The 21,283-nt window shown below is 55.6% G+C and overlaps 1 protein-coding gene across 2 annotated transcripts; it reads left to right on the top strand.

The window, feature by feature from the left end:
- The first annotated feature begins 2,785 nt into the window (after positions 1 to 2,785).
- Positions 2,786 to 21,016, top strand: SERINC2 (serine incorporator 2). Of its 2 annotated transcripts, none has more exons than XM_045548437.1 (10): positions 2,786 to 2,889; positions 11,956 to 12,117; positions 13,181 to 13,371; positions 13,849 to 13,928; positions 14,320 to 14,457; positions 15,035 to 15,204; positions 16,914 to 17,004; positions 17,299 to 17,440; positions 19,463 to 19,669; positions 20,487 to 21,016. In XM_045548437.1, the coding sequence occupies exons 2-10, from the start codon at positions 12,082 to 12,084 to the stop codon at positions 20,620 to 20,622; spliced, it is 1,191 nt and encodes a 396-aa protein (XP_045404393.1). In that variant the 5' UTR covers positions 2,786 to 2,889; positions 11,956 to 12,081; the 3' UTR covers positions 20,623 to 21,016. The 2 variants fall into 2 exon arrangements, with proteins under 2 accessions (XP_045404393.1, XP_045404392.1); XM_045548436.1 differs by lacking the exon at positions 2,786 to 2,889 and adding an exon at positions 2,908 to 3,081.
- The last annotated feature ends 267 nt before the right edge of the window (positions 21,017 to 21,283 follow it).

The following is a 21,283-nucleotide window of genomic DNA, read 5'->3' as shown; positions in this document are numbered from 1 at the left end:
GGCTCTCATTATCCTTCATGCATATTCATAAGGGATGTCCTTAGCCCTGCTCCGTAAATGGGTCAGAAACAGGAAGTGGAGGCCAGTGCAGAGAGTGAGGTCCAGGGGACAAGAGGCCCAAAGCCAGAGTGCATCTGAGTCCTCATGGATGGGAGGATGGTGAGTGGGGATGGGGCAAGAATGGATTGGGGATGTTAGGGGACGCTGGGGGCTTGGGCAGGAGTTTGTTCTTATAATACAGATTTGAAAACTGAGGCCCAATGAGATCAGATTAAAGAACCCTTGGGGTGAGTGGCCTAAGAAGCCAGAGCCCACTTCCTTTGGGAACTGCAGAGTTGAGCTTCTGTCTGGGGTGGGTGATGGGCACAGGGGGATGGACCAAATGACCCCTGCATGTTTCTCTCAATGGACATAGTTTCCATGATATTGGGTGGAAGAGCTGAATCCTGAATCTCAACCCTCCAGGGAGGTTCAGAGAGGTTGGGTGGCTTGCCAAGGTCACACAGCTGTTGACTGTGATCTTGCTTTTGGGGGTTTGAGAAACAGAGCTATTCTGGCCCTATGCAGGAGGTTCAAGGCTGGAAAAAAGGCTGACAGGCTGGCCAGGACCAAGAAATGAAGACTTTATCTACTTCGTCATTTATCTCCTCAATAGTCCCCTGAGATTGCTGGGGCAAAAATAATTATTTCCATTTTGCAGATGAGAAGTGTGAGGCTGAGAGAGGAGGAGTCACCGGGACCAAACCACTCAGTGAGTTACCGCCTCTGTGTAGGGTGACGAGGAGGCTGTGAGAGCTGGGCTGGCCTTGCTCTTGGGCAAGGGGGAGGCCAGGACAATGGCAGCATGTTGCCTTGCTCTGGAAAATCTCAATCTAAAGCCAGAGGGCTGTACCTTTATACACACAGCCATATTAATCCTTCACTCCTTTCAGATAACTGCCTATTTCTTAGAGTGCTTTCTTAGAAGCTTGCAATCGTTCTGTGAGGGTAAACAGAATGACCATGGCTATTTCAGGGTAGGGGATGGATGTACAGAGAGGTGAAGTGGCCCCCAGGAGTCGGTGGCAGAACGAGAATCCCAGGTGTTGCTCCTCTAGGTCTTGGGCGCTTTCTACTGTACCAGGTCATGGGAAGGGAGGGGTGGGGGATGGAAAATTTAGCCCTTGCGGCCGAAGTGTCAAAGGGAGCTGACCTTGGGATGGGAGGATGTGCAGAGGGCTCACTTCAGACTGCTTGGTGGCATTTCAGGCATAGAGGGTTGCTGCGTAGAAGGTGACGGTGTAGGGGCTGTTTTTGGATCAGACTGTCAGTCACAGCCAATTGAGGAAAATGGGCTTGCGGTGAAACCTCAGACTCATCCAGCAAGCCTTTACTGCCTACTGTGTACCAGGCCCCGTGCTGTGCCCAGGCAGGGCAGGGGGAAGCCAGGGATGAGACAGTCATCAGGTGGCTCAAAGTCTAAGGGCCTCAGACTAGGGAAGGAATGATATATTACCGGACAGAAAAAGAGGTGGACTGGATATTGTCACCTCCAGTTTCCAAGAGAGGCAGTAAGACATCAAGGTCAAAGCCAGACCAGGTGGCCTTCCGGCTCCGCTTTTCTGAGCTGTGTGGCCTTGAGCAACAGTAACAACCACCACAGTGATCCCAGCTGACGTTTATCCAGTACTCAGTTTATGTCTCGCACGTCACTATTTCTTTGAGCCTCAGTTTCCTCATCTGTAAATTTGGGTGGGGGTGGGGAATTAATCTACTTTTCAGGGCTGATGTGGGGTTCGATTGGTACCATGTGGTGAAAGAGTTTGGCACATGCTGGGGTTATCTATGAGGCCAGAGGGAGGCCCGTGTTGTTTTGGAAGCACAAGGGAATCGGGAGAATTTTACTTCCTGGTGGCGCCCGGTAGTGGGTTGTGGATGATGGAGGTGGTTCTCCTCCCTGAGAAGATATGGGATGTGAGCAAGGCTTCGAAGGGGGAGAAAGAGGGATAAGGAGAAGGACTTTCAAGAGGAGGGCATCGCGTGGGCAAAAGTGTGGAGGAGGGAAAGTGCAGGGTGGGTTCGTGGAACACTCCTGGCACAATTAATGGGTAAGCCTGGCGCTCCGTGAATCACTCCAGGATGCAGTTGGGCTGGATCTGTGGCCCTGGGGCCAGCCGCGAGGCAGGAAGTCTTCTTTCCCTAATATTGTCCTGGCCAGAGTTGGCTGAGGAGAGGGCTGGAGGGTGAGTGGAGAGTAATGACAGAGCCCTGCTCCTGGGTCTCTTACACGCACCCCTGGGGGGGGATCTGCCAGGAATGTGACCTACTCACCCCTTCTGACCTCCTCAGCTAGGGGCCAGGGCTTGGGCACCCCTAGGGAGCCATGGGCCCCGAGTAGGGGTGCCATAAGACAGGCTGCTCGGAGTCAGAGGTTTGGAGAACAGGTGGAGGCAGGGGAGGGCAGTGTGAGGCTGGGGTCTTGAGAAGGAACAGCGGGGACAGGGGGCTCGTTTTGTCAAGCATCTACCATGTGTTGTAATAGCCGTATGAGGTATGTAGCCTCACTTTACCGACAGGGAAACTGAGGCTCAGAGAGGTGAAGTGACTTGCTCAAGCTTCTTTACCCAGTCATACATCATTGGACACCTACAAATGGAGCAGAGGCTCTGCGCCAAGCACCGAGGAGTCAGCCGTGACCACCTCTTGCCTTCTGTCCCCAGGGGTGACTGTGTCCTGAGTCATACAGTGGCCTCGCCAGGACTCAAACCTAGGTCTCACTATTTCCAAACGCTCGCTTTGGAGCAGGTACGCGCCTGGGCCGGAGTTGGGTCCGGTTGCGCGGCTCGAGCGTCCGCGGGAGTCCCCAGCCATCGCCTTCCCCTATGGTCCCGCCCCGCGCACCTGCCCCAGGTGAGTGTGGGGAGGCCCCGAGCGCCGCCGGAAAGCGTCGAGCGGCTTCGGCAGGTGGGGCGGGGCCGGGACCGGGGCGGGGCCGGGGCCGGGGCGGGGCCAGGCCCGGCACCCTGATCCCGAGGCCCGCGCCCCGCGCCCCGCGCCGCAGCCATGGGGGCCTGCCTGGGAGCCTGCTCCCTGCTCAGCTGCGTGAGTCCCGACCCCGGCGCCCCGCCACGCGCCGCCTGCTCCTGCTGCCGCCCCGCACTTTTTTCTTTTCTTCTTCCTTTAAATAGTTTCTTCTTTTTCCTTCCTCCTAACTTGTCTTTCTGGGCCAGCACCCCGCTTGCTCGTCCTTCGAGCCCCTCTGACTCGGCACCCCCAGTCCAGCTCCGGTCCACCCCGACCCCATCCCGGCCGGCCGGCGCGGGGCAGCTGGTGTCCGCGGCTCGGGTTACCGCGGGGGAGGGTGGCACGCCGGGCGGGGCGGGGAGTGCCCTCGGCGGGCGCCCCTCCCGGGGACTGGGGAGACTGAGGCCCGGAGCCCGGGGTGAGGGGAGCGGGCGGCCCCCGCCCCCGCCCAAGTTGGGGCGGTCCTCGGGGTGCGCCTGTCTGTCCCGGACGCTCTCTTTGTCTGCTCTGCCCGGTGCCGGTGCCTCTCTGCGTGTGCCCTTCTCTGTCCCTCTGGCAGTCGGCCCGCCGGTCTGCCCGTGCCTCTCCGTCCGGCTCAGTTTGTCCATTTGCATTTGTCTGACATGTGTCCGCTGGTTTGTCCCACGGTCTTTGTCTTCTCTCTGCCTCTTCGGTCGGCGTCCGTCCGTCTGCCGTCCGCCCCTCCATCCCTCTGTGCCCTGTCTGCCTCCTCCGGTCTGGCCCGCGCGAACTCCTGGCACGTCACCAGCGGCCCCCTGGGCCCCAGAGTGGGGATGGGGGCGGGGGCTGGGGAGGAAGCCCCGGACCTAAGCCGCCCTCGCGTGAGGTGGGTGCGGGTGGCTCCGACCAATGGGCCGAACTTTGAGTTGGGAAACCAGGAATTGGGGGAGGTTCGTGTGTAGGGGACAGTGCTCGGTCGCTTGGGTGCGGGACCTGGGGGGCGCCAGCCTCTGCTCCTGGGCTGCAGCCAGCGTAGGGGAGGGGCTCCCGCCAGACCCGGCTGCGAGGCCCCTTCTCTCCCTTTCCCAGCCCCTCTCCCTCCCTCTTCCCCTCATTAAATCCGAGGTTCAGTCGGGCGGCCCCTCCCTCTCTGGCCCCACACAAAGAGGCGCCGAGAGGGAGAGGGGACTCCGGTGGCTGCTGAATCTCGGGGCTTGCTTTCCTTTGTCCCTGATGTGTGTGTGTGTGTTAGGAGGGGGCGAGGGGCGAGAGCTGGGGATCTAGAGAGTTACTTCACGGCCGTTTTCTGAGAGTGAGATCGGCGCAGACAAGCTGTAGAGGGTCCCTGGACACATCTCCTGTCCTCTCTGGGCCTCCGAAGGGCAGTGTGTGTGTGTGTGTGTGTGTGTGTGTGTGTGGTGTGTGTGTGTGTGTGTGTGTGTGTGTGTGTGTGCAGGAGGAGGAATCAGGCCGGTGGTCCTCCCAGCCCAGTGAATTCCAGGTTTGGGCTGGGGCTGGCTCAGGAAGGGCTCGCTTCCTGGTGAGGGAGGGAGGGAGAGCTTCTTTGCAGCTGACCACATTTACACCTGGTTGCACCTGGTGAGGCACAGGCCCTGCTGGGCTGGCCTGGCGGTGGGGGATGTTGAGAGGCAACCTGCCAACCCTCTATGCCTTGGTCTCCCCATCTGTAAGTTGAGGACGATGAGAGTGCCTCCCTCTCAAAGCTGTCGGAAAGACTAAATGGGATAAGGACGTAGCACAGCTCCTGGCATACAGTGAGTGCTCACTGTGGGAACTGTGGTTATTATTGAGGAAAGGTGGGTGGAGAGTTCCATTTGGAGATAATGCAAAGCCAAATGCTGCTCTCTGAGTCACAGAATCCTGCTAGGCTGAGCCCAGGCAGGCCTGCTCAAACTCTCAGTTTACAGAAGAGAAAACTGTGGCCCAGAGGGGTTAGCTGACTTGCCTAACGTTGCACAGTGGAAAAGGTGGAGTCAAGATCAAATCTGATTCCTGGTTCAGGCTTCTGCCCACAACTTCCCTCCCTTCCCCACATCCTGGTTGCCTGAGGGACAGGGCTGGCCCAGGGTAGAACTGGGAGGGAACTTAGTGAGTATCTAATATCCACAAGGGACTTGCCCCTCCCTTCAGTGTCCTATTCTTGGGGTTCTGACCTCTGACATTTACGGAGCTAGGTGCTGCCCCGAGCCCCTCACCCATGCCATCTCATTGGTTCCCCCCCAGCCCTGTAACATCATTATCCCATTTTACAGATAATCATACCAACAACAGCCACCATTTACTGTGAACTTACTATAGGCCTAGCACGCATGGCATAGAGCTGTCCAGCACTGGTGCAGGCCCAGGCCCAGCACTGTAGTAAGCACTTTATATATGTATATAATCTCCTTTCATTTAATGCTCACAAAGACCCCAGTGGGGCAGTTAATGCTGTTCCCATTTTACAGATGAGGAAACTGGATCAGAGGGGGAAGGTGACTGCCACGCAGCCACACAGCATTAAGTGGTGCAGTTGGGTGCTACTGAACACCAGTGACATCCTGTTTCAGTGAAGTTGCCTTACAGGAGGAAGGTTCTAGTGTGGGGGAGGGTCCCCAGGCATCTTTAGGAGGAATGTTTTTGGGTACCTGGGTACCTGGGGAGACTTTTGTACCCTCCCAGCTGCGACCCATCTGCAGACTATGCCTCTCAGCATTTGTTCTGGGCTGAAGGTGAGTCCTGCCCAGATGGGGAGATAAGATGGGCCCACAGGGGTTGGGGTCACCAGGCAAGTTAGCACATGGTGACTTGGCCGGTCAGCAAATATTTAGGGAGGGCCCTCTACGTGCAAGGGAGTGTGAAAGGCCTTTGGGTCAGACTGATTGGATCGAATCCTGGCTTGGCCTCTTTTCATCTGTGTGACTGTGGAATGGAGGAAGTCACTTTGCCCCCCTCCTTGTCTGTAAAGTGGAGAGAACAGTGGTGCCTGCCGCTTAGCGTGTGGCGAGGATTAAGTGGGACTGAGGCATGCACATCTACTTATTTATTTATTGAGATAGAGTCTCTCTCTGTCACCTGGGCTACAGTGCCGTGGCGCCAGCTCAGCTCACAGCAACCTCAAACTCCTGGGCTCAAGCAATCCTCCTGCCTCAGCCTCCCAAGTAGCTGGGACTACAGGCATGCGCCACCATGCCCCGCTAATTTCTTTCTATTTTTAGTAGAGACGGGGTCTCGCTCTTGCTCAGGCTGGTCTTGAACTCTTGAGTTCAAATGATCCTCCTGCCTCGGCCTCCCAGATTGCTAGGATTACAGGCGTGAGCCACTGTGCCAGGCGCACATCTACATATTAAGCATGAAGCTGGTGTGCAGCAGCTGCAGCATGGACACGCCAGAGTGGTGCATTGCTCAGGACCATGTGCGAGGAAGTGGTGAAGCTAGTAAAACCCGGGGCTGCCTGATGGTAGAGCCTGGGTTCTGAGCAACCCCACTGTCCTGCCCCAGGAGTCCATTTCACAGATGAGGAAACTGAGTCCCATGGAGGGGAGGGGAGCCTTGCTTAAGGTCAGACTATAAGCTGATGGTAGAGCCAGTGCAAGGATCTGCATTCTTGGCCCTGCATGGGGGAAGTAAGTATGCCTTGAAAAGTTTCCGGCCGACCTCTTCTCTCCTGTTTTGACTAGTCCTGAGTGGCTCAGCCAGTTCATGAACACTGCAAACTTCATTCTTGCTGGGCTAGTTATTTTTTAAGACAGGGTCTCACTCTGTTGTCCAGGCTAGAGTGCAGTGGCGTCATCATAGCTCACTGCAACCTCAAACTCCTGGGCTTAAGCAATCCTCCTGCCTCAGCCTCCCAAGTAGCTGGGACTCCTGGTGCCTGCCACCATTCCTGGCTAATGTTTAAATTTTTTGTAGAGATGGGATCTCACTATGTTGCTCAGGCTGGTCCCAAACTCCTGCCTTCAAGTGATCCTCCTGCTTTGGCCTCTCAAAGTGCTAGGATTACAGGCGTGAGCTACCCCATCTGGCCTTTTTGGGTTTTTGTTTTTAAATTGTGGCAAAATATACATAACTTAAAATTTACCATTTTAACCCTTTTAAAAAAGTCTTCAAGGAGATTGTAATTTATTTTAAGAGACAGATATATTAAAAATAGGCTGGCGGCCGGGCGCGGTGGCCCACACCTGTAATCCTAGCCCTCTGGGAGGCCGAGGCGGGTGGATCGCTGGAGGTCAGGAGTTCGAGACCAGCCTGAGCGAGACCCCATCTCTACTAATAATAGAAATAAAAATTATCTGGACAAGTAAAAATATATATAGAAAAAATTAGCTGGGCATGGTGGCTCATGCCTGTAGTCCCAGCTACTCGGGAGGCTGAGGCAGTAGGATCGCTTAAGCCCAGGAGTTTGAGGTTGCTGTGAGCTAGGCTGATGCCATGGCACTCACTCTAGCCCGGGCAACAGAGTAAGACTGTCTCAAAAAAAAAAGAAAAAGAAAAAAAAATAGATTATGTATTTAAAAATATATAAAAAATACAACTCTAATAATATTGATCCCAAATGAGTGGTGCTGTTAGGAGTAAGTAGCATCGGTGAACCCACACAATGATAACTGCAGAATCCATCCTCTTTCCTCATGTCGGCTCTCACCTGGATTACTGACAACAGCCCCAACTCTCTCTCCTCCCAGTCACCGCACCACCCGCTTAGTCAGTCTTCCATTCTGTGGCCAGAGTGATATTTCTAAAGTGCACACCTGATGTCATTCCTCTTCTTTCGCAATGGTTTCTCACTGCCTTCAGGTTAAAGTCCAGACTCCTTGGCGTGGCCTACAGGGACCTTGGTCACCACTTCTGTGACGTCTCCAGCTTCTCTCGCCCTTTCAGCCACCCTGAAAATACAGTGTCCTGTAACTTTACAGGTGTCATTCGCTTTGCTGGGAGTACCCTTCTCCCTTCCTCACCAAGCTGACTTCCTGCTCTTCCCTGAAAATTCCCTGCCCCTCCTGAAAATTCCCTGCCCCTTCCTTTTCATTATTTGGTAAAATATGCATAACATAGAATGTGCCATTTTAACCATTTTTAAGTGTGGCATTAAGTACATTTACATTGTTGTGTGACCATCACCACCATCCATCTCCAGAACTTTTTCATCTTCAGCCCTTGTTACCACCATTCTACCATTTTTCTCCATGAATTTGACCACTGTAGGTACCTCATATTAAGTGGGGTCATACAAAGTTTGTTCTTTTGTGTCTGGTTTATTTCACTTAGCATAATGTCCTTAGGGCTCATCCATGTTGTAGTAGGTGAGGTGTCAGAATTGCCTTCCTTTTTAAGGAGGAATAATATTCCATGGTAGGTATATAGCATATTTTGCTTATCCATCCATCCACCAATGGACACTTGGCTCGTTTGGCTGTTGTTACCTTTTGGCTACTGTGAATAATGGTACCATGAACATGGGTGTGTAAATGTCTGTTTGAGCCCCTTTTTCCAGTTCTTTTCCATATATATTGAGAAGTGGAGGGCCAGTTTCTTTCTTTTTTTTTTTTTTTTTTTTTTGAGACACAGTCTCACTCTGTTGCCCTGAGTAGAGTGCCGTGGCATCAGCCTCGCTCACAGTAACCTCAAACTCCTGGGCTCAAGCGATCCTCCTGCCTCAGCCTCCCTAGAAGCTGGGACTAGAGGCGTGCATTATGACACCGGCTTATTTTTCTATTTTTAGTAGAGACGGGGTCTCGCTCTTGCTCAGGCTGATCTCAAACTCCTGAGCTCAAGTGATCCTCCTGCCTCAGCCTCCCAGAGTGCCAGGATTACAGGCATGAGCCACTGCGCCTGGCCAGGGCCAGTTTGTTTTAAGTAAAAAACTCAAAACTGTGACTCCAGCCCTCAGCTTCCTCTCTTACCCACCTAGTGCCCCAGGAGTGAGTCTAACAACCTTTGTCCCTGGCTCTAGGGAACCAGGAGAGAGTGTGAAATCCTGTTCACATCATGCCAAACCACTCACGGTTCCAGAGCTGTCTGGCTTGCTGTGGGAAGTAGTGAGCTCCCTGTCATTAGCAGTGTGCAAGCAACAGAGCACGGCCGGCTGCTTTCTGGGTGATTCTTCACTGGAAAGAGACTGGATTGGTTGAATGCCAAGGAACCTTGCAGCATTAAGACTCAGAGACTCAGGGCTTCTTAAATTCCAAGTTCTCCATTCTGAGGGCCTGGGCTGGTGCTAAGATTCAGCCACTGTTCGTGTTATGGAGCACCATGATGTATTGATGGACATTTTGCTATTTTCAATTTTCCCTTATTGTTTTCCTGTCACTATGCGTGCCACAGTAGATATCTGTGTGTTTGTGCATGTGCACCCACATCTGCCCTTACTCCCATGGGCTAGTATTTCTGTAGCAAGAGGTTCTTCTAGGAGCCATTTCACAGGTGGAATGAATGGATCCGAGTGCATGAACATTTCCAAAGATGCTCTGGAAACAGCTGGGAGCTGGTGTGCGTTTTCCTTCCCTGACCTGGTCTCTCTGGCTGCTGGTCAGGCCCTTGGAAATACTGAGGTTCAGGTATCAGAAACACCTGGATTTTGATCTTTAAGAACCAGAGTGAGTTGAAAGGCCAAGCTCCCTGGAAATGGAACAGTTTTCCTGTGTCTCAGGTGTCTCAAATGGAAGTGGTAACAAGCCAGAGTCAGGACGTGACCAAGCAGTGGGCACGTGGCCCCCGAGGTCAGTCCCAGTGGCCTCCCTTGGCTTTCTCTGGGCTCAGAGTGATTGTTTTCATCATGGGATGTTTTTAAATCAAATTAATTGATTAACTGCTGTCAATGAATTAGTGGGCTGGGAAGCAGTGTTGCCCTGTGGACAGAGCCTGACCCTTGGTGCACACAGACCTACGTTTGAATCGCAGCTCCTTGGCTTACTTGCCATGTAACCTTAGTCATGTGCCCTGTCTCAGTTTCCCTATTTATAAATGGGAGGTTACAACACACTTAAGTCATAGCATCAGTGAGACTTAATGTAGATAAGGTGCTTACCACAGTACTTTGGACTGAGTAACCCTTCATAAATAGGAACTATCATTATTATTACTTGAATTTCAGCACTGTTATTGACTTGCTGTGTGACCTCGCCTAAGTTTCTTAACCTCTCTGGTCTCAATTTCTGCATCAGTAAAAGGGGACTAATAACCTGCTCTATCTGACAATCAGAATGTTCTTTATGGTCTACAAAACATTTTTCTGGCATTTCTTATCCCCTCACCTACCAAAGACAGCCATGGATAGGAGGCAGGGCTTGGGGGTGGCAGCTGCAAAGTGTAACCAGAAGTTGCTGGATGGGTGGACTGTTTTGATTTGGACCATAAGGAATCATTTCATTTCCTGAGCATTTCATTTAGCATTCATGTGGGTGAGAGGTGGGCAAGAGAGGGCATTTCTAGTCTGGGGGACATGTAAGAGGGAGACAGGAAGGCAGCTACACCCAGGCACAGTGTGCTGTATGCCTTGTGACCAGTCCGGAAAGAAGGGTAGGGGTCTCAGAGGAGCAGGGGTCCTTGTCAACCTGCTCTCTGCAAAGATGATCTTTCAACGTAAGGTTATTTCTGTCTGTTGGCCTTCACCGCTTGGATGCCCATTGCTCCTGGCATGAAGACTGGGGTCCTGTTCCTGTCTGTGATCCCTGTGTGGTCTGGCCTCGCCACCCTGTCCCACCTCACACTCACCACCCATCGGCCACTCATGAAACTTCGGCCACAAGGGCCTTCTTTCCATTCCTCAAATGCCCCAGCCTCCGACTGGAACTTTCTTTCCTCCCCTTGGTCTAGCAGCGCCTCCTCATCCCTGTGCCCTCAGCTTAAATGTCATTTCTTCAGTGACGGCCTCCCTGACACCCCCAACTCCAATCGAAACAAGGCCCTGCTAGCACTTTCGTGGCACGGGTACCTGTTCTTCTTAGCACTTGTCGTGACATGTGCCATTATCTGTTCAGTGTCTTTGCTGCCCAGGGGAGTTCCAGGAGGGCGGGGCTCGCTTTCTGGGCTCTCAGATGCCCAGGTGGGGAGTTGGGGCTGTCTGGGGGGAGGATAGTTTGCCAGAGGTATCAGGATATGAGGCTTGTGTCTTCAAACCGGGCTCCCAGAGGGCTGAGCCTCCTTTTCGGGGGCACCAGCTGTGAACGGTGCGGCCGCCTCCCGCATGATTTCAGCCAGCTCAGGGGACGCGCTGATGGCAGCTGGGGCAGAGGACTCTGCAGAGGGAAACGGTTAGACCGCCACCTGCTGCCCAGAACTGGTATAGCCCCAGAGCTGGAAATCTCCGTTCATTCAACTGATGTTTATGACGCGCTTGCTGCTTTTTGTGGTCTTAGCTTGTGTCTGGTACTATGCCAGACACTTTATATTCCTTCAGTAGATAGTCCCTAAGCTCCTACTATGTGCCACGCACTGTTTTAGGACTCCAGTGAACCAAACACAAGAATGCCTGCCCTGCTACAAAGGGGAGGCAAACATAAGCAAAATATAAAGCCTATCAGGTGATAGTTAAGTCCCGCAGAGAAAAACTAAGTGGGGAAGGGGAAAAAGGAGTCTGAGGAGTAGGTACCACTAGGACTCCTGTTTTCCAGGAAAGGACACAGGTTCAGAGAGGTTGAGTGAGTTGTATAAGGTCACACAGGTAATCAGTGACAGCTGGTCTTCTGATTTTTTTTAAACCACTCTCACTCCCTGTAAGAAAAAGTGTGACCCCAGCTCTCACTCTCTCTGAAGCCACAGTACGTATTGAGCTCGATCCAGGCTTGAATCTGGGTCCTGGGGCTTACTGGCCGTGTGGCCCTATATGAACCAGCCTGGGCCTCGGGTTTGACGGTTAAGCAGGACAGCGTCTGGGGAAGAGTGTGCTCCTGCCAGCTCAGCGCAGAGTGGGAGACCCTGGCGGGTGCTGCATGCCTGGGCGGGGAAGGGGAGAGGCGGAGAGTGACGGTGCCATGCCCTGCCCTCCTGCAGGCGTCCTGCCTCTGCGGCTCTGCGCCCTGCATCCTGTGCGGCTGCTGCCCCTCCAGCCGCAACTCCACCGTGACACGCCTCATCTTCACCACCTTCCTCTTCCTGGGCGTGCTGGTGTGCATCATCATGCTGAGCCCTGGCGTGGAGAGTCAGCTGTACAAGGTGAGCGGCTCCAGGGCAGGCGGAGACGGGTGGGGGAGCGGTCTGCGGGGCCCGGCCTCTGCGGAAGGGGCCCCGCTGCTCCAGACTCTAGTCCCAGACTTGGGGTTACCGCTAATCAAGAAGAGGTGGCCGGAGTGTTTGGGCACACTGATGATCTGAGGTTGGAAATGGGAGGAGGGCCGGAATCCCACCGGGGGATTCTGGTTTCTCACAAGCTGTGGTCCCCTTGGAAGATCGTATCAGTCATTATTGCCCCCTTAGACACCAGCCTAGGGATGCTCTTCTCTGCACACACCCCCTTTTTGTTTTGAGACAGGGTCTCGCTCTGTTGCCCAGGCTGGAGTGCTGTGGTATCATCACAGCTCACAGCAATGTCAAACTCCTGGGCTCAAGCAATCCTCCTTCCTCAGCCTCCCAAGTAGCTGGGACTATAGGAGCATGCCACCATGCCTGGCTAGTTTTTCTATTTTTTGTAGAGATGGGGTCTCGCTCTTGCTCAGGCTGGCCTCAAACTCCTGGCCTCAAGCGATCCTCCTGCCTCAGCCTCCCAAAATGCTGGGGTTACAGGCATGACCCACTGCACCCGACCACTCTTCTCGCCTTTAATGCCCAAGTTCAGGTTGGGGCTCCTAACTCTTTCTTCTATCTCAGCGTTTCATAGCCTGGCACAGACCCAGGGGGACATTTAGGCCAGTGGTTCTCACACTTTGGTGTGTGTCAAGGTGCGAATCCCTGGGGAGTTTGTAGAAATGCAGATTCTCAGACTTCAGGGAGGTCAGAGGAGAGCTGACCCGCAAAGACCTTAGATGCTCTATTTTCTGGGAGGGGGGCCCCGGATCTGTTTTCCCCGAGCGTCTCGGGTGGTTCTGATGTAGGTGGTGGGTGGAGCACACTGCAGGAGGCCCTGCTGTAGAGGTGCGATGTGCTCCTGAGGCCGTGGGGATAACAGGGAAGCAAACAGATAGTGACAGGGTGGAACTGCACCATCGGTCTCGGGGAGCTCACTCACAGGGCTTCAGCCCCGAATGGTGGGGCCTTCAAGCCACTCCTTCTGCCTCCACAGCTGCCCTGGGTGTGTGAGGAGGTGACCGGGACCTCCGTCATCCTGCAGGGCCACATCGACTGTGGCTCCCTGCTTGGCTACCGTGCCGTCTACCGCATGTGCTTCGCCATGGCTGCCTTCTTCTTCCTCTTCACCCTGCTCATGAACTGCGTGCGCAGCAGCCGGGACCCACGGGCCGCCATCCAGAACGGGTGAGGGACAGGGACAGGTCCCTGCCTGTACCTGGGCCCCTCCCCTGCCCCCATGGCTTTCCCCCTCCTCTCTCGTCTCCAGGGATCTCCAGACCCCACCCTCTGACTCAAGAGCCCCTGAAGCCAGGAGGGTGCAGCACAGAGAACAGCTCACTAGTTATACCCATTGCTCAGATGAGGAAATAAAGCTCAGAAAAGGCAACAACAAGCCTAAGGCCACACAGCACTTTAGTGACACAGTAGGGCTGGAACCTGGGTGTCCACCCTCACCCTGCTTGGTCCTTTCCTCTGCCCCTTGGGGCTTTTTCTAGGGCCAGGACAGACTTTCTGTGCCTGTCAGACCCTCAGAAGGTCCATCCTCCCCTCTCCCAGTATCTGCTCTTTGGGGGTGGGGGTTCTGGGGTCAGGCCTGGTCCGGCTTCCAGTTCCCCTGTCTCCACTCAGCTTCCTTGTGCGTCCCCTGACCCCTCACCGTAGGTTTTGGTTCTTCAAGTTCCTGGTCCTCATTGGCATCACCGTGGGTGCCTTCTACATCCCCGATGGCTCCTTCTCCAACGGTAGGCGGCGTGGGGGAGGGCTGAGGGATACCGTGGAGTGGGAGGGGGCCTCAGGCCGAGGGAGCATGGTGGGGCTGCTCTTTGTCCCGGCACACAGGCCCTTGCCCCCACCCCTGAGACAGCACCGTGGTCCTCAGCCTGTTGCCTTTGGGCAGCTCGGTTGGGGGGGTGTCCCGCCTGGCCCTGACCCGCACCTGCCACCCTGTGTGCATCTGTGTGTGTTGCTGGGGGTGTCCCCCCTGAGGGTGGGACTGTCTCAGGCGCAGCACGCACGCTTACTGGGTGAGTCCATGTGAGTGAGAGGGAGACCGTGGGGAGTGTGCCTGCCCCAAATCCCCGAGCTGCTGTTCCCGCGGCCAGACCTCCTGCCTTGCTCCCCTCTCCCCACCAGTCTGGTTCTACTTTGGCGTCGTGGGCTCCTTCCTCTTCATCCTCATCCAGCTGGTGCTGCTCATCGACTTTGCACACTCCTGGAACCAGCGGTGGCTGTGCAAGGCCGAGGAGTGCGACTCCCGCACCTGGTACGCAGGTCAGTGCCGCCGCGCGGGGACGGGGCTCGGGCCGGCTGGGCTGCCTGAGGAGCTGAGGGGTCCCTGCAGCTGGACAAAAGCTGGGAGGGCATCCTGGGGCGACTTCAGGGGGATCAGAGGAGAGCTGACTTGGAAGGGCCTTGGAGGGGGCCTGCAGGGTGGGCCAGGCACGGCCAGCAGTGTGCGAGGCCCTTCCCGTGGTGCCCAGACCCAACTTCAAGTGACAGTTGGTCATTGACATCTAGTGGCAGGGCGAGTCCCTGTGTCTCTTTCACTCTTCTGGACACGTGAAGAAGAAAGGGTCCCCCGGGTGCTGTGTGGTTTCCGCACCTCCTCAGCTTGCCCTGCGCCAGGCAGCAGGTCTTTGGCCGTGACCTTGTCATAGCAGGTGGATCGTTTTAGGCCAGGGTGGGGCAACAGTTCGCAAAGGTGTTGGTAAGAAACGCCGGTGGCGTTCCCCGGACGAGGAAGCTGAGGCCCAGAGAGGGGCAGGGCTGCCTGTCGAGCCCCCTAGAGGGAGCTGGGGTCCCTGTGCCTCCTGCCCCCAACCCACCCCTCGCTGCCCGTCCTGCCCAGGCCTCTTCTTCTTCACCTTCCTCTTCTACTCGCTGTCGATCGCGGCCGTGGCACTGATGTTCATCTACTACACCCAGCCTGACGCCTGCTACGAGGGCAAGGTCTTCATCGGCCTCAACCTCACCCTCTGTGTGTGTGTGTCCATCGCCGCTGTCCTGCCCAAGGTCCAGGTGAGCCTGCCTGTCTCTCCGGGGGCCTGGGACCCGAACCCGTGGTGGGTGGGGCTTCCTGTAGGAACCTCACTCCTGGGGCAGGGGCTGTCAGTCGCAGGGGCTTGGGCTAAATGTGTGGGCTCCCAGGTCAGCCTCCTCCAGTTAGACTCACGGCTCTCACATCTATGTGCTGGGTGTCTTTGGGAAAGTGCCTTAACCTCTCTGTGCTTCTCTCGCCTCGAACAAAAATGGAATTAATAAGACCTACTATTTGAAGTTGTTCTCACAATGGAGGTCCTATCTGTGAGCACTCAGCATGCCTGGCATATACATATCCATCAATCATTAGCCATTAGTATAGTTATTGTTATTTTTGTTTTTATGCAAATCAGGAGAACAGTTAGGCAGAGTCACTGAGGACTCTTAAACAGTTCAAGAAATGGTGTTGGGGGGGTGGGCAGGGAAAAAGAAAGCGGTGCTGGAAGATGCAGTGCCACGGTTCCCAGTCCCAGACCGTCTGGAATAATGGTGGGGGCTCCCAAAGTCACCGTTCTTCAGAAAGTACCACCGGACCACTTGTGAATTCAGTGGCACTTCATGGTGTGGGGTCTCGCATGGCAGGGTTTCACAGGTAGCTTAGGTAGTCTTTGGGGGCCATTAGCAGAAAAGTTGGGAACCTCCCTTGTGGTCAGAGAGCCTCATTTCCCAGTGAGAAAGTTGAAGCCCAGAGAGGGAGATGCCTCTGTCCCAGGTCACACAGCAATCAGTATTCATTCAGCAAATGCCTCTTGAGCATCTACTGTGTACCAGGCCCTCTTCTAGGTGTTGGGGATACAGGTGTGAGGAGGAGGAGGAGGAGTAATGATGATAGCCAGCAGTTAGTGGCCTCTGTGGTGACATGTGGTCCTCACACCATCATCATCCCCACTTTACACATGAGGAAACTGAGGCTTAGAGAAGTAAAGAAACCTGGCCAGGGTCACATGGCTAGGAAGTGGCGGAGCTGGGATTTGAACCCAGGCAGGCTGGCTCCAGGGCCTGTGCTCGTGGTCGCACAGTTCAGATTCGTATTTTTAGGTGCACGTGTGGTGAGGGTGGGTAGGACACGCGGTAGGAGACTGGGCCAGATGAGGCCATTTTGAGTAGCGAGTGCCATGTGGAAAGTGGGTGGGGGTGGGGGTGGGCTAAGAGGGCGCGCTGGCAGGGACGGGCTCTCAGGGCCCTGCTGAGAGTCCTGTTCAGACACACAGGAGCAGCTGCTCGTGTGCAGATCCTGGGTAGGACCGTGCCAGGGAGGGGGCGCGGCAAGCGCAGCGGCCTGGGGTGCGAGAGGGCCTGGCAGGTCCTGCACGCAGGAGCAGGCCGCCGTGGCCGGGGTGTAGTCAGCAGGGAGGGGTGTGGCCGCGGGGCAGGTGGAGGTGAAGGCAGGGGCAGACCAGGGAGGCTTTAATTCAGAGTGTGACAAGATGCCACCCTCAAAGGGCTTTCAGCAGGGGAGGAAGTCGAGTCATCCGAGGGCTGTTAAGAGAAAGAAGCAGGACTCCACTTTGGGTGCTGGGGTGTGTGGTGGGTGGCCTGGCTGGGGTGTTTTTCCAAAGTGGGGTGGGGTGGGATGTCCCTAGGGTTGGGAGGGGTTTCTGAGGTCCCTGGTTGGTGTGAGTGGGCTGGGGGGCAGTGGGGTGTCTCTGGGCCTGGCAGGGGTCTTACTGATGAACGGCTCTTGCCAGGATGCACAGCCCAACTCAGGCCTGCTGCAGGCCTCGGTCATCACGCTGTACACCATGTTTGTCACCTGGCTGGCCCTATCCAATGTCCCCGGTGAGTACAGCCCAGGCTCAAGGAGGCCTGGCCTTGTTTCTGGGCTAGCATTGCCCTGCCAGGGGGCTGGGCACCCTCACAGGTGACAGGGACATCCCAGCTGCATCTGGGGAGGTGGGAGGGCCCCTCTGTTCCCGGGTTGCCCCTTGGCCATTTTGTCTGCTCTGTTGCTGGGACGTGGTTGGCCGTGCGTCTGTCCGTCCATTTGGGCTGGCTCTCTGGCCATCCTCAGGGCTGCCTGGCTACCCGGCCCCAGCCTGCGTGGGCTGAGGGTGACTGTGCTCCCATCCCCAGACCAGGAATGCAACCCCCACCTGCTCACACAGCTCAGCAACGAGACGGTCCTGGCAGGCTCCGAGGGCTACGAGACCCAGTGGTGGGACGCCCCGAGCATCGTGGGCCTCGTCGTCTTCATCCTGTGCACTCTCTTCATCAGGTGTGGCGGGCCCTGGACTCTGGGGAGGGTCCTGATGGGGCCGAGCTGAGTGAGGGGAGGAAGCAGGAGCCGAGACACCAGGCTGGCAGGTGCCCTCAGCAGGCGGCGCGCCCAGCCCTCGTGTTGTAGGGAAGCCGAGGCCCTCAGAGGGCACAGTGTGAATGGGCAGCAGAGGCAGGCTGGACCCTGCCTGCTGGCTCAGGGCCTTTTCCTGCACGCGCAGCCACCTTGTTCCCAGCTCAGTGGGACACAGGCAGCTTTGGGGGCAGGGAAGAAGCCTGGACTGGGGCCAATGGGTCTAGGCTCTTCCTCACCTGCTGTGTGGCTTAGGGTAAGTGGCTTAACCTTTCTGAGCTTTAGTTTCCTCCTCAGTAAGAGGAGGATGACAACGTGCATTGCTGTGGAAGTGGCTGTGACCCCACACTCTCCCCTGAGCACATGATGAAGGTCGCATGGCAGCCTTTTTCAAAGGGGCACCGCTGGTGCTTATCTGCATGGACCCTGCAGCCAGGCGGCCCGTGCTTGAGCCTGGCACTGCTACTTACTAGCTGTGTGATCTTAGGCAAGTCACCTAGCCTCTCTGGGCCTCGATTTCCTTATCTGTAAAATAGGGATAAAAATAGTGCCTCCCACAGTGGATTGTTGAAGGGTTATAGATGAATCAATACGTTTAAAACGCTTAGAAAGGAACTTGGCAAGTAAGTGCCAAATAAGCGTTGGATATTATTGCAAATAACGGTGAACATCTGCAAAACTAGGTGGATGTGGGTGTCTGTTTTGTGAGTCACCAGATCGTAATGTCAGGTTTAATTATTGTTTACACGGAACCTGGCAGACTCGGAGTCCGCCCCCCCGTGGCCTAGCATTTCCCCCGAAATGCTCCCCTGTTCTCCCCATCCGCTCAGCCCGGACACGACACACCTGCCTCCAGGCCCCTGGGCTAGAACATTCTATGGGCCGTTTCACATTTGGTTTTGTTTTGGCCTTTTTCAAAAAATTTTCTCCCAGTGAAGTCTGGGCAGTTCATAGCATCTCTCTCCTTTGTCACATCTGATTGCTTTTCAAACTGTAAAGGCCCAAATGACCTCTGTTTTACAGATGGGGAAACTGAGACTCAGGGAGGTGGCCGGAGGAGGGTGGCACTCTTTTCCTGCCCCCGGCAGTTTCACAGCTGTGCCCCACAGTGCCCTGGCCTGAGGCCTCTGGGTGGCACTTGCGGGAGCCCAGAGGTGGCTCTGATGGCCCGGATGTGGGCTCTGCTCCCGGGCATTCCTGTGCACATGGTCGGTGGTGACGCTCAGCAAGGGCGATTCCTCCACTTGCTGGGGTGAGGCTGGAATCCAGCTCTCCTGTTTTTCCAAAATGAATACAAGTTGGTTTTTCAAAATTGTATAAGTGTCTCAAACTGTTAAAAACATCAAAACCTCATCCTAGAAAAGCAACGACATACAATGTTTACTATCATTATTTTCTTTTTTTAGTGTAAACATGAAGGAAGGGGAGACAGTGGGTAAAACTAATTACCTAAGATGAATAAAAGGAAACAGAATTAATAGCAAATGAGCGCTATTAATTATTAACATTATTAATGAATGCAGTGTCTGGTAGGTGCTGTGCAGTACAAGGTGCTCAGTGCATGTTTATAGAAGTGGCGAAGGAGCGAGCATAGTGACAGTGCCTGTTTCGTTTAGACTCTGTGAGGCACAGTACTGGGGGCTTCACGTCCTTATTCCATTTAACCCTCCCAGCAGCCCTATGGGGGAGGTGCCATTATCCTTGGTTTTACAGGAATAATGGACAGACAGGAATCAGAGGCTCAGAGAGGTTAAGTGTCTTGTTCGAGGTCACACAGAGTAGGGTTGGGGGTGGGGGTAGAGTTGAGAGTCAAAGCAGTTTGTTAACCCCTGGGCCCAGGGCCCAGCCACCAGGTCACTGGCCTTCGTGGCTCTGGGGCCATACGTGTCCAGTGTCATGACCACTGCCCTGGCTGTCCGTTTGCCCACCTTCTCCCCTCCCCTGCAGTCTGCGCTCCTCGGACCACCGGCAGGTGAACAGCCTGATGCAGACCGAGGAGTGCCCAGCCATCCTGGAGCAGCAGCAGCAGGGGGCCTGCGAGGGCCGAGCCTTTGACAATGAGCAGGACGGCGTCACCTACAGCTACTCCTTCTTCCACTTCTGCATGGTGTTGGCCTCCCTGTACATCATGATGACACTCACCAACTGGTACAAGTGCGTGCAGCTGGCAGGGCGAGGGTGGGCCTGGGTGCTACGTGTCTCCTCTCCTCCGGTCCCTCGCTGGGTCTCCCTGATGCCAGCTCAAGGCTTGGGCTGGGGATGTCTGGGACCCTCCATAGAGCTTGCCCCTTTTCTGCCCCAACTTCCCTGTCGGTGCCTTAGTCTGCTCTGCTCCTGGCACCTTCACTGGGTGACCGACAGCCGGGGCTCACAGGTGGGGGTGCAGGGCCGACTGGCTTATCAAATCAGGGGTAGGTCATGGGGTCAGATTTGGGAGTCATGGTTGGAGGGTTGGGATTAGGGTATGGAGTCATGAGGTCTAGGGCTGGCATTGGGGCCATATGGAGACAACAGATTTGGTCATTTGGTTAAAATTGGGGCTGGGAGGCCATAAAGCCAGGATTGAAGTGGCAAGGTCAAGGGGCCAGGGTCAAGGTAGGTAATAATAAGGGCAGAGGCCACACTTGGGTCACAAGATCAAGGGTAGAGGCCAGGACTAAGGTCAGGAGCTCCAGGGTCCCAAGGTCAGAGACTAGGAATGAGGTCACAGAATTAGGATCACAAGGTTAGAGACTAGGAGTCAGGTCACAATTTTATGGTCTCAGACTAGGGTCAAGATTGGAATTGAGGTCAGGGTCAGGTCTGTGGTACAAGGTCCAGAGCCATGTCCAGGCCACAAGGCTGAGTGTCAGAAATGTCAGAGGTTAGGACTGGAGTTACAGGGTAAGAGCCAGAGATGAAGTGAGGGGTCACACGGGGTCATCAGGTCGGGCGCCAGGACAGGGCCCACGGGGAAGGTGGTGTGTTCCAGGCCCAGCGAGACCCTGAAGATGATCAGCACGTGGACGGCCGTGTGGGTGAAGATCTGCGCCAGCTGGGCAGGGCTGCTGCTCTACCTGTGGACCCTGGTCGCCCCGCTCCTCCTGCCCAACCGCGACTTCAGCTGAGACAGCGCCTGCAGCCTGCCTGGTGCCTCCTGGTGCCTGGTACCTCTCGCTCAGCGACCCCCAACCCACCCCGCGCCGCCCCACCTCCAGGACTTGCCCCTGTGCGGGGCCACTCCATTCTTAGTGCCTTCAGGGTCTGAGGACCCCCCCCCCCCACGGAGCTGTCCCTCCTTCCCCTTGTCCCATTGCCCATACTCAGCCCCTTAGGACAAAAGGTCCCCGCCCCGTTCTCAGGCCCCCCCAGGAGACGGGGCTGAAGGAGAGAGCTGCTCAGAGCTGTCACAGAGCACTCACCGCCATGGGGTGCTGAGGCCCGGGCACTCCTAGCCCCTCCTGGACTCTGTGCCTTGCTGAGTCTCCGAGACTTTGCCTAATAAACAAGCCAGTGTGTGTACCTCCCCTTGGTCTGGCGCCCTCACCCTCAGCTCAGCCCAACGCATCCGGCCAGTGTGGGTTTGGGAATGGAATGTCAGGGATGAGGGGGTGACACGTTGGGGCCAGACCACGAGGGGCCTCAGAGGCTAGACAGAGGCGCCTGGGCTCGTCCTCTGGGTCGTGGAGAGCCTGGGGCAGGGGCAGACCAGGCCTTCGGACAGAGGGAGAGAGTCTGGGGGTCAGAGAAGGGAGGGCTGGGGCAGTAGGTCCAGGGGGAGTGTCCGCC

The sequence above is a fragment of the Lemur catta genome, chromosome 3, assembly GCF_020740605.2.
Source record: "Lemur catta isolate mLemCat1 chromosome 3, mLemCat1.pri, whole genome shotgun sequence".
Taxonomy (NCBI): Eukaryota; Metazoa; Chordata; class Mammalia; order Primates; family Lemuridae; genus Lemur; species Lemur catta.
The sequence above is the reverse complement of the archived record's forward strand: the minus strand, read 5'-3'. Positions and strand labels throughout refer to the sequence as shown.

Excerpts from the sequence above, each read along its gene's own strand:
- SERINC2 (XM_045548436.1), top strand. The coding sequence starts at position 3,043 with ATGGGGGCCTGCCTGGGAGCCTGCTCCCTGCTCAGCTGC. Across the intron at positions 13,372-13,848 it reads CGGGCCGCCATCCAGAACGG|GTTTTGGTTCTTCAAGTTCC; the intron begins GTGAGGGACAGG and ends CCCTCACCGTAG. Across the intron at positions 17,005-17,298 it reads GGCCCTATCCAATGTCCCCG|ACCAGGAATGCAACCCCCAC; the intron begins GTGAGTACAGCC and ends TCCCATCCCCAG.